Source organism: Panulirus ornatus, chromosome 19 (genome assembly GCF_036320965.1).
Source record: "Panulirus ornatus isolate Po-2019 chromosome 19, ASM3632096v1, whole genome shotgun sequence".
Classification (NCBI taxonomy): domain Eukaryota; kingdom Metazoa; phylum Arthropoda; class Malacostraca; order Decapoda; family Palinuridae; genus Panulirus; species Panulirus ornatus.
Window position 1 is genome coordinate 25,835,086 of NC_092242.1, and position 12,770 is coordinate 25,847,855.

Here is a 12,770-nt window from a genome sequence, read left to right on the forward strand (position 1 = left end):
AAAGTTTTGTGAGTCCTGGATGTGGAAAGGGAGCTGTTGTGTCGGTGCATTATACATGACAGCTAGAGACTGAGTGTGAACGAACGTGGCCTTTGTTGTCTTTTCCTAGTGCTACCTTGTGCACATGCATGGGGCGAGAGGAGGTTGTCATTTCATGTGTGGCGGGGTGGCGACGGGAATGAATAATGGCAGACGGTATGAATTATGAACGTGTATATATGTATATGTCTGTGTGTGTATATATATGTATACGTTGAGATGTATAGGTATGTATATGTGCATGTGTGGACGTGTATGTATATACACGTGTATGTGGGTGGGTTGGGCCATTCTTTCATCTGTTCCCTTGTGCTACCTCACTAACGCGGGAGATAGCGACAAAGTATATTAAGTAAAATGAATATAATTTGTCTATCAAATCATAATAACATAGAAGTCACTACAGATTACAAAATGAAGTTAATGATTGTGAAGATGATAAAGCCTCAGTGCTGAGGAAGAGACAGTGGTTTAAGTGATAGAAATTTTCAGCATGACTGATTAGACTGGAATAAGGTAGATGAGAAGAGAATAATATGATTGGGAAAATTAAGAACGCAAAATGGATTGAGGTCTTCAGAAACTATGACCTGGTGACAAACACAAACTTATACTTTTAGAGATCAGGCCATGTAATTGTTGAAGAGACACCAGAGAAAAGAAAATAAAAAGTGGAAAATACCTAAGGAGAGAAAACTAGATGAATGGAAGCAAGGCATGGAAAAAGGAAAAGAAGGTAATGATAATAAACAAGAATTGAATTTGATGAGAAATTGAAAAATGCAGGTGTTGGAATATTGAAATCCCATAGAGTAGAACCGTATATGATGAAGAAGGAGGTATGCAGAATATAGAAAAGAATCCAAAGTTACTATTCACACACATGAACAAAGCAAAAAAAAACTAAGATAACAGAGATTGGATCATTTGAATTAGATATGAAAATAGCTCCAAGGAAATATGCAGAATATTGATTGAACAAAATAAATCAGTATTCAGTTCATGATCTGTTTAATGTTAATATGATGAAAATGCACTAATAGATATTGAAAATTCAGCTCCAGAACCTGATGGAATCTCAGCCATATTCCTGAAAAAGACATACATCAATGCAAAACTAGCGATGCTGTTATTGAGGGAAAGCCTGGATAAGAGCAAAATCTACAGATTTGCCTATGAAACACCAATTCACAGTGGAAAATCTAAGCTAATATAGAAACAATACAAACTAGTTAGTTTGACTTTACATGCAATAAAATTCCCCGAAAAGTGATAAAGGGACACATTTAAATTTAACAAACTAATCAAGAGTATATACATAGAGGAAGGCTTAAATGGATTTGTGTCTAGAACAAACCCAAATATTAGCTCATTACAGTGATATATATGAAGTTTAGTCCAAGGAAAAAGAATGAATACTTTTTTCTTGACTTTGCAAAAGCATTTGACAAAGTAAATCATAAGATTTTGCTAGAAAAAGTAGGTAAATAAGAACATTAAGATAGGAAGATGGATTAAAGAGTTGCTGTGACAGAAAGTTCATATTAGTTCAAATGGAACCATGTCTGAGGAGGATATCCTAACTGGGATACCATAGAACAGTATAAGCTTCAAATATTGTTGGTAATAATATCAGACATCATCAGTGAAGTGAAAGAAAGTATAGTGAGGAGCTTTGCTGATGACACCAGAGTAAGCAAAGTGATTGGATCAGAAATGGATCGGATGGGGATGCAAAAAATCTTGAACACAATTTACAGATGTTCAGAAGTGCACCTAATGGAATTTAATGAAGATCAGTATGAGCAAAAAAGGGTAAAGGAAGAATTCATTAGCAGTGTCATGTAAAGGCCAAGAAGGGAAATTGATAGAAAGTGGGCAAAATGTAAAAGATCTAGGTCATCATAAATGAGAAATTATATTTTAGGGAGCATATTGAGAAGATAGCATTATCATGTCAAATTATGAGTTGAATGATTCTAAGAACTTTGCTACAAGAGATAAAAACCTCTGTTCTTAGTGCTACCTTGCTAATGTGGAAAATGGCAAATATGTATGAAAAAATTTATATAAGAAGCAAAAATGAATTTGCTATGTTGCATGGTCACCAAACAGAACAATTTGAAATGACATAAGAATTCACAAGCATTGTACAAGCAAAATTGAAGGGATGGAACATATGGACTACCATGAAATTTTGAAAGAACTGCAGCTTTATAGCCTAGAAAGAAAAGAAATATATGTGATAATATTTGCATGGCAGCAAATAAAAAGTATTAAAGAAAATGTGATAATCATGAGAGCCTTTTAACAGGGAAGATAGAGAGTTGTTAAGTATTCAAGAATACCATGGAACATATCATAAATGAATTGGAAAAAAATATGTGACAGTCCAACCAGGAAGCTAGGATGATTTTATGGTGTTCTGAGAAAAGAAATCAGAAACATAGATGGAACAGCTCCAGGGACCTCTCAATATATGTGATAGTTACATTTCAGAAAATTATCTTGTAAATCCAGAATGTGTAAATAATATGTGTAATGGAAATAAGTGGGTTTCGTTATTGATAAGACAATGCCGTGTATTATACTAGTGAAAACTTCAGTATACTCATACCAGAAAATGCTATGATATGCATACTGTACAATGAATTCTGTCGATAAGAACAGAAAATAAACTTTGAATCCTGGTGCAATCTTCTCGTCATTGGAAATGTACTTTCTCTAAGGCTTCTCTTTCAAATAACTGCTTCCCTCGATAATGGTCTTAAGGATTCCTGGGAAATTTTTGGCTGAAGTGACTTCAGCAGAAGCAGCCTCATCAGTCTTGTTGATGTTGTGGTAATTGTAGTATTTCTTGAAGTTTGCATACCAACCACGACTTGCTTGAAATGTCTTCACTACTCCTTTTTCTGCTGCCAAGTCATTGTATTATGGGCATGCTGATGGGAAAATGTTTTATGAGTTCAGTGTTTAACCCATGTGCTCAACATGTGTTCCAGTCTCTCCATAATTCAACTTTGGGAACATGAGGTCTTAGATGAATTGATTAATGTTCCACTCTTGGTATTTTCCTTGATCTTCACTGCACTATCTCATAACAGTTAAGCACATCCAAATCAGCTTCATTGATGATTGATTAGCACTTCTTAGCACCACTGGTACCAGGAGAATTTAAAAGACACTTTGATGGTATGATGCAAGAGCCAAAATGTGTGCAGTATACAGTATATGGCACCAGAAAATACTGTGGCACTCCATGACTATTTACTGTGTCCACACCATATTTGCACACACTCCTCACATGGCACTGGCAATGCCACACCACTGCCCTGCTTGCCCAGTGATGATCATTCAAGCGGTTCCAGTTATACTCAATCCTTAGGGTAGGGGAGAAATAATTCTACCTCTATATTTTTTAAATTCTAAAAGATGTATAGCACCATGGTATAAAGGCAAAGGGGATTAAGGTGAGTGTTCAAACTACAGAGGCATAACTTTGTTGAAAATACCTGGTAAATTGTATGGGAAGGTGTTGATTTAGAGGTTGAAGGAGTGTACAGAGCATCAGATAGGGGAGGAGCAGGGTGGTTTTAGAAGTGGTAGAGGATATGTGGATCAGGTGTTTGCTTCGAAGAGTATGTGTGAGAAATATTTAGAAAAACAGATGGATTTAAATTTTGCATTTATGGATCTAGAGAAGGCATATGATAGGGTTGAGAAAGATGCTTTGTGGAATGTCTTAAGAATATATGGTGTGAGAGGCTGGTAAAGTGCTAGAAACAGCAGAAGTTGGTAACTGTTCGGAAAAGTGTGTGAAAGGAGAAAGTTGAGAGTAAGTGTGAATAAGAGCAAGGTTGTTAGGTTCAGCAAGGTTGAGGGATAAGTTAGTTGGGATGTAAGTTTGAATAGAGGTAAATCCATTCCTGGCACTTGCCTGCCTCACAGGAAACAGTATTGCTACCCCTTGTTTGGCGAGGTAGCGTCTGTAAAACGGACAAAAAAAGGCCACATTTGTTCACACTCACTTTCTAGTTGTCATGTGTAATGCACCGGACTCACATCCCAAGAACTTGTCCCTCAACCCTGCTGAACCTAATAACCTTGCTTATATTTATATTTACTCCCAACTTTCTCTTCTCATACATTTTTCCAAACTCAGTCACCAATTCCTACAGTTTCTCCCTCAAATCAGCCATCAGTGTTGTATCATCGGTGAACAGCAACTGACTCTCTTCCCAGGCCCTCTCCTCCCCAACAGACTGCATACTCGCCCCTCTCTCCAAAACTCTTGCATTTACCTCCCCCACCACCCCATCCATAAAGAAATTAAACGACCATGGGGACATCACACCCCCCTGCTGCGGGCCAACCTTCATTGAGAACCAATCTCGATCATACCACCTCAAACCACATATTGTCCTCATACGTCTCATTTCCAACACATCCACACTCCTCTACACAACCTTATCTATAGACCACTCCTCGCAGCCATATAACATTGTTGGAGGCAATTTTCCTTCAAACATACCCATTTTTGCTTTCCGAAATAATGTTCTCGCCTTCCACACATATTCATCACTCCCAGAACTTTCACCCCCTCCCCCACCCTGTGACTCACTTCCGCTTCCATGGTTCCATCCGCTGCCGAATCCACTCCCAGATATCTAAAACACTTCACTTCCTCCAGTTTTTCTCTATTCAAACTCACCTCCCAATTGACTTGTCCCTCATCCCTACTGTACCTAATAACCTTGCTCTTATTCACATTTACTCTCAGCTTTTTTCTTTCACACACTTTCCCAAACTCAGTCACCAGCTTCTGCAGTTTCTCACCCGAATCAGCCACCAGTGCTGTATCATCAGCGAACAACAAACAGCTCACTTCTCTCCAAAACTCTTGCATTCACCTCCCTAACAACCCCATCCATAAACTAATTAAACAACCATGGAGACATCATGCACCCATGCCGCAAACTGACATTCACTGAGAACCAATCACTTTCCTCTCTTCTTACTCGTACGCACACCTTACATCTTTGATAAAAACTTTTCACTGCTTCTAGCAACTTTCCTCCCACACCATATATTCTTAATACCTTCCACAGAGCATCTCTTATCAACTCTTATCATATGCCTTCTCCAGATCCATAAATGCTACATATGAATCCATTTGTTTTTCTAAGTATTTCTCACTTTCATTCTTCAAAGCAAACACCTGATCCACACATCCTCTACCACTTCTGAAACCACACTGCTCTTCCTCAATCTGATGCTCTGTACATACCTTCACCCTCTCAATCAATACCCTCCCATATAATTTCCCAGGAATACTCAACAAACTTGTACCTCTGTAATTTGAGCACTTGCCTTTATCCCCTTTGCCTTTGTACAATGGCACTATGCATGCATTCTGCCAATCCTCAGGCACTTCACCATGAGCCATACATACATTGTATGTCCTTCCCAACCTGTCAACAACACAGTCACCACCCATTTTTAATACTTTCCACTGCAATACCATCCAAACCCGCTGCCTTACCGGCTTTCATCTTCCGCATAGCTTTCACTACTTCTCTGTTTACCAAATCATTCTCCCTAACCCTCTCACTTCGCACACCACCTCGACCAAAACACCCTATATCTGCCACTCGTATCATCTAACACATTCAACAAACCTTAAGAATACTCGCTCCAAAATACTCACTCCTCACCACTACTTGTTATTACCTCCCCATTACCCTGCTTCACTGTTGTTCCCATTCGTTCTCTTGTCTTACACACTTTATTTACCTCCTTCCAAAACATCTTTTTATTCTCCCTAAAATTGAATGATACTCTCTCACCCCAACTCTTTATTTGCCCTCTTTTTCACCTCTTGCACCTTCCTTGACCTCCTGCCTCTTTCTTTTATGCGTCTCCCAGTCATTTGCACTATTTCACTATTAAAATCGTCCAAATGCCCTTTCATCCCACCACTCACTACCCTTTCTAATCTGCCATCACTGCTTCCTTAAATACATCCCATTCCTCCCCCACTCTCCCCACGTCCTTTGCTCTCACCTTTTTCCATTCTGCACTCAGTCTCTCCTGGTACTTCCTCACTCAAGTCTCCTTCCCAGTCTCACTTACTCTCACCACTTTCTTCACCCCAACATTTTCTCTTCTTTTCTGAAAACCTCTACAAATCTTCACCTTCGCCTCCACAAGATAATGATCAGACATCCCTCCAGTTGCACCTCTCAGGCCATTATCATCCAAAAGTCTCTCTTTCATGCCCCTATCAATTAACATGTAATCCAATAACACTCTGGCCATCTCTCCTACTTACATATGTATATTTATGGATATCTCTCTTTTTAAACCAGATATTCCCAATCACCAGTCCTTTTTCAGCACAAATCTAGAAGCTCTTCACCATTTCCATTTACAACACTGAACACCCCATGTACACCAGTTATTCCCTCATCTACTCAACTTTGCATTCAAATCACCCATCACTATAACCTGCTCTCATGCATCAAAACTACTAACACACTCACTCAGCTGCTCCCAAAACACTTGCCTCTCATGATTCTTCTCATGCCCAGGTGCATATGCACCATTAATCACCCATCTCTCTCCATCCACTTTCAGTTTTACCCATATCAATCTAGAGTTTACTTTCTTACACTCTATCACATACTCCCACAACTCCTTTTTCAGGAGTAATGCTACTTTTTCCCTTGCTCTTGTCCTCTGACCAACCTCTGACTTTACTCCCAAAACATTCCCAAACCACTCTTCCCCTTTACCCTTGAGCTTCATTTCACTTAGAGCCATAACATCCTGGTTCCTTTCTTCAAACATACTACCTATCTATCTTTTTTTCTCATCTCGGTTACATCCACACCCATTTAGACACCCCAATCTGAGCCTTCGAGGAGGATGAGCACTCCCCGCATGACTCCTTCTGTTTCCCCATTTAGAAAGTTAAAATTCAAGGAGGGGAGGGTTTCTAGCCCCCCGCTCCCATCCCCTATAGTCGTCTTCTACGACACGCAGGGAATGCTTGGGAAGTTTTCTCTCTTCCCTATCCCCAGGGATAGGGGAGTCCACTGGGAAAATGAAACACAATAAGTTCCCAAGTGCTTTTTTGTGTAATAATCACATCATCAGGGGAGACACAAGAGAGAAATATAACAGTCAGTTGATATACAATGAAGAGACTTAGCAGGATGCCATTTGGTAAACATGTTTACCAAATGGCGTCCTAGCTTTGTCTCTTTGTTGTATATCAACTGACTATTATACTTTTCTCGTGTCTCCCCTGGTGATGTGATTATTACACAAAAGTGCTCTCGGGAACTTATCGTGTTTCGTTTTCCCACTGACTCATAGGAATATACTTGATCACGCACAATATTGTGATCCTTTCTAATTTATTTTTATTTTATTTATTTTGCTTTGTCGCTGTCTCCCGTGTTAGCGAGGTAGCCCAAGGAAACAGACGAAAGAATGGCCCAACCCACCCACATACACATGTATATACATACACGTCCACACAAGCAAATATACATACCTATGCATCTCAACGTATGCATAGATATACACACACAGACATATACATATATACCCATGTACATAATTCATACTGTCTGCCTATATTCATTCCCATCGCCACCCTGCCACATATGAAGTAACAACACCCTCCCCCTTATGTGTGCGAGGTAGCACTAGGAAAAGACAACAAGGGCCACATTCGTTCACACTCAGTCTCTTAGCTGTCATGTAATAATGGACCGAAACCACAGCTCCCTTTCCACATCCAGGCCCCACACAACTTTCCATGGTTTACCCCAGACGCTTCATATGCCTTGGTTCAATCCATTAACAGCAAGTCGACCCTGGTATACTACATCGCTCCAATTCACTCTATTCCTTGCATGCCCTTCACCCTCCTGCATGTTCATGCCCCGACCACTCAAAATCTCTTTCACTCCATCCTTCCACCTCCAATTTGGTCTCCCACTTCTCCTCGTTCCTTCCACATCTGACACATATATCCTCTTGGTCAATCTTCCCTCACTCATTCTCTCCATGTGACCAAATATATGTATATATATTTATTATATTATACTGAATTGCTGTTTCCCGAGTCAGTTTTTTTTCTAAATATGAATTATTTGAAATAGTATTTATCAAATTTGAGTGATTTAGTTCTAGTATTAATATGAATTTATGATTTTTCTTTTACAGACACTGAGAATATAAGGTTCGTCTTCGCTGCTGTCAAAGACACAATTCTGCAGCTAAATCTAAAGGAATACAACTTGGTGTAATGTAGAGTTATGCCCAACTGGCTGAGAGTGAACATTAGATGAAGTGACAGCGTGTATCCTTCTCATGTGAGGGGCTGTCAGCTAAGGACATTTCTTCATCACCCTTACATGGACACCATACCAATTTTGTAAACAAGGCAGTCATATTTTGCATCTACAAACCCATATTCAGTGTCCCAAAGAAATAAAGGTTCTATGTTGTTATTTTAATTTTGTTATATATATATATATATATATATATATATATATATATATATATATATATATATATATATATATATATATATATATAAATTTTTTATATAGTTTCCAAAGATTTATGTGAGCCTTCCCTTCCAAGCCAAGCTCTCCTTTCAAGGACAGCTTTAGCTACTTGCAAACAGCCTAATTAGGGGATGTTTTGATGCCAAAGGGCCTTGACACTTTCATTTATGTAGTTCCAATTTATGTAATATATGCCATTTCCAAGGCCTCAGTTACAAACAGTGTCTGTTAACCCAAGTCTTTTTACACCCAGAAGGGGCAAATGAACTAGTCCAGAGCTGTGACTGGTTCTCTTAGTGACTGTTGCAATGCTGCCCGAAAGGCTGCCCCAACCAACGTCCCATGCTCATTACCAACATTGCCATTGAGCTGAGTGCTCACTGGTTAAGGTGCTCTCTAAGCCCCGATTCATATGTGTGGATGTGTGTGTTGCTTAAGCCACACTCATTGCTGCTACTTGGGCATAACTTGGAGCTAATTTTAGTGTGTACACTGATGAACATAATGGGCTGACACTCTCCACACCTAACGAAGTACCGCTCCAGCCTCTTTTTCTTGCCTTTGCAGGAAAGTTTGCTTGCCTTACAGGTGATTGTTAGGATGTTTTGTGTTGGTGGCTTTTGTATACATATATAAACATTATGTGGTCTAACGTTCATCTTAAGTGTGTGATATTCTGTAGTTGATTATGAAAGGAGCTATCCAGTATGTATAGGCCTGCAAAGTTTCCTGGAGGTTAAGGAAGAAAGAAAGAAGTGTGTGCTACCAAAACTTTATGCACCTCTCATGTCATGCATCTGGACTCCAAGAATGTAAAGTACTGAAACCAACAGTAAGATGCAGCGTCCTAATGCAGTGAATCCTATGGCGTCCAAAGTGTGAAAAGTAAATGAGCAGAAGATGACAGAACAACAGAAGAAGCAGTTTTAAAGTTGAATTTCTAACAGTGACACAAGGAAATATTAAGTACTGCAGTGCTTTGCAACCTTCACTCGATAAAAATCTGAATATTTCAGATTTTGTGTTTGAACTGCTGCTCTACGTTTGGAACTGTGTCTATCTGCGTATGGGCACAAGTGCTTGTGATATGTTGGTGGTAGCAAATATGGCTTTTACACATTTCATAAGTTAGTGTGTTCTCTCTGCATGGTGAAAGGCCAAGCCAGGCAATGACACTACCCACCAAGTGACACATAAGCTAGTAGGTGAGGTGCTACAGACTACAGGCTCTGAAGTATCTACTCTTGCCTCGAAAAGTGCAATTCAAAGTTAGCTGATTCGGAGCTGAGACTTAAGACTTATGGCTTATGCGAAAGTGAGCCTAGACAGGTATTTTTTGAGTATCACTAGCCATTTATTGATAATCATGCTTGTATGTGACGTGTGTTCAATGCAACCTGGGCACAAGGGTGTGCCTGCAAACGTGTCCAGCACTGTCCCTGATGATAGTATGTTGTTTAATGATAATGAGCATGATGGTGGTGATGGTTGAATGATCATGATTGTAGACGGAAGCACTAGTCAGTATGGGCGTGGGTGAACACAGTTACCCTTTGCTCATGTTACTTGTATATATGTGTCTGTAATAATAAATATTAGATGTATGGGTGCAGAGAAGACTGACGAGCCCTCTTGGCTTGCCAATAAAGAAGGTAGTGAATGAGCAGATGCAGAGAGTAAATGAACAGACCATGGACAAAGACGTTCCAAAAGCTTGGCGCACCCTAGCAAAAGGGCTGTGTGCAAATTCTAGTCTCTGGTGCCATCAGGTGTTTCATACTAGACAAGCCCATTCTGTTTTGGGCTGGTCTGAACCTGGCCGTTGCGGCAGACAAACACGGATCAGCTGTTCGGGGAAGGAAATCCCACAGATGACGGCTGAGCAGAGCAGGCAAAGTAGCTCATGATGAAGCTTTGCCTGCGGCATAGACTTAGCTCAATCCCTAGCCATGTGAGGTACGCACGAGACGTACGCATGGCATGTGTGCTTCTGCTTGCAGGTTCTGCCATGTTTGTTGGGCTGCTTGTATAATTAGTAGAGACTAGTGTAATTACACACAGCCCTTGAAAAGAGCCTTTACCTTCCAATCGTTTGTACACTTGTTGTTATATTCTATTAACTTCAGGTTGCATTTTGTCTATTGTTTGTAGTATGTACAGAACCAGTAAGGTATTATTTTTATTCATTATCATTACTTTTATGGACTTGAAAGAATGTGTTGACAAATAATTATCAATCATGTGCATTCAAAAAGACTTGTACTAAGGTAAAAAAAAAAAATTGAAACCCCATATGTACCAAAGTATAACTTGACTTTATTTTTGAAGTGGCCGATCTGTAGCACGCAGCAGCAGTAAGTGGGGGAGGCAACCACAAGGCCACCTTGTCACTTCGCCCTGGTTTCTAGCTTTTAGTCTTGCCTCCCGCCCTGCCCTCCCTGGGTCTTCCCCCGGCCCTGGGGGGCATGGCGTTTTAGGCCCCAGGGCAGCAGTGGCATGGGGGGACCATGGCCCCAGTCTCCCCCCTGAAGGACCCCGGCCCCTCCCTGGCCTGTTGTTATAGGCAGGATGTAGCTACTACTAGCCAACAATAGACTGCTATTGGCAACACCTTGCCTTGCCTCCTCATTGCTGCCCAACCACCACACAGCGGTGACTGGTTGGGCGCAGGCGTGTGGGCAGCAGGTGGCATAACCTTAAGGTCAACAAAACACCTGCTGCTTACACTACCACCCGTCTTCTGCGTTGCTTCACCCACACCAACTCGGCTCACTGAACTATCCATTAACCTTCAGACCGAAAAAATAAGGAGGGATTTGTGTTTTAAGAATAAATATTTATTGAAACAAAAAGTGATTTTTTTCCCTAAAGAATATGTGCATTTTTTATAATGGTGCTGTACTTAGAAATGTAAACATAATGATAGCTTTTTATTTTAACATGTTGAGTGTTTTATACTTTGTATATCATTTATGCTGCACCTCACAATTAGAGCAATGCATGCAGAATCTTGCCCACATACTTTTACTGACAATCTTTGCATCTGCACTTAAGCTGCAGACCCTACATTAGAACTCAGACTGTTTGTGTTTAGGCTTGGATATTTTGTAAGAGGCATTTTTTAATCACTTGGAGTACAGAAAATGATATACATGAAAAGGACAAGGCTGCCGTGGCACTTGCAAACAATGTGAAAAGAATTCAAAAAAGAATGCAGCCAGGAAGCAGTGAAAGATGAAGACGAACATCTTTGAAGGTTTACTATTTAACGTGGGTGGAGAGTAGAACTAGGGCATTAAAAGAAAGATGTTCATCAAACCCAAAAAAAAAAACCATGTATGAATCTAAGAATATGTACTGGATCATGCAGGGATACTCTGTGTACATGGCCAAAGAATGAACCTTTAATGTGAGGAAGATATGCAGGGAAATTGCTGGAAAACTCATTTATTGGTAAGAACTATACTACAGGAAGTTGATCACCTAAACTGACCTGAAATTTGACTCTGCTTAAAAACAGCTTACAAGGGCAGAATACTGGTTGAATTTAGACATTTCTATACCTTTTATTTTTTCACTTTGTTGATATTGTCAGTTTACTTACTAACATAAGTGACCTTAGCCTCTGGTCTTTTTTGATTATGATATTTTCCAAACCAGAGAATGTCAAGATTAACTTTTGTGCCAAGTTTGATTCTTATGTCCAATCTCGAGCTGAATTGAGTATTCATACCATGATTACCAGGCTGAATATCAATGGATGGCCATACAGTGTCATCTCTTTATTTTTTGCATATGTTTATTCAGTTACTCAGATTGATGAAAGTAAAACCACTATGCATTCTATGATTCATTTTAATGTACGGTAACTTGGTCAGGCTGTATCAAGTATGTCTGCACAAAAGAGTTAGTTTTTGCTCACCTCAGAAATCTATTCTGTATTTAATACTAAAGCTAATGGAGCTTTTTTGTATTAGTTTCTTTATATTTATCCAGGTTAAGAAGTAATTTTGAGTCCGGTAACCATGACTGTGTCAATAGCCATAATAGCTCCTCACTCTCCTGGCAACAGGGTGACATTGACCACCCTCACCATGCATCGAATTTGGAACAATATACCTCTTATCATTGACATTTCAAAAATCT

The 12,770-nt window shown here is 39.8% G+C and overlaps 1 protein-coding gene across 6 annotated transcripts in view; it reads left to right on the forward strand.

Annotated features, from left to right (window-relative positions):
• The window catches only part of Galphaq (G protein alpha q subunit), a 404,729-nt gene extending 393,253 nt beyond the window's left edge, over positions 1-11,476 (forward strand). For all 6 annotated transcript variants that reach the window (XM_071673782.1, XM_071673787.1, XM_071673781.1 and 3 more), the window contains one exon: positions 8,278-11,476. Coding sequence is in view for 4 of the 6 variants with exons in the window: in XM_071673787.1 (XP_071529888.1) it covers positions 8,278-8,360 (83 nt within the window). In the remaining 2 variants the exon portion in view is untranslated. The remainder of the gene's footprint in view (positions 1-8,277) is intronic.
• The last annotated feature ends 1,294 nt before the right edge of the window (positions 11,477-12,770 follow it).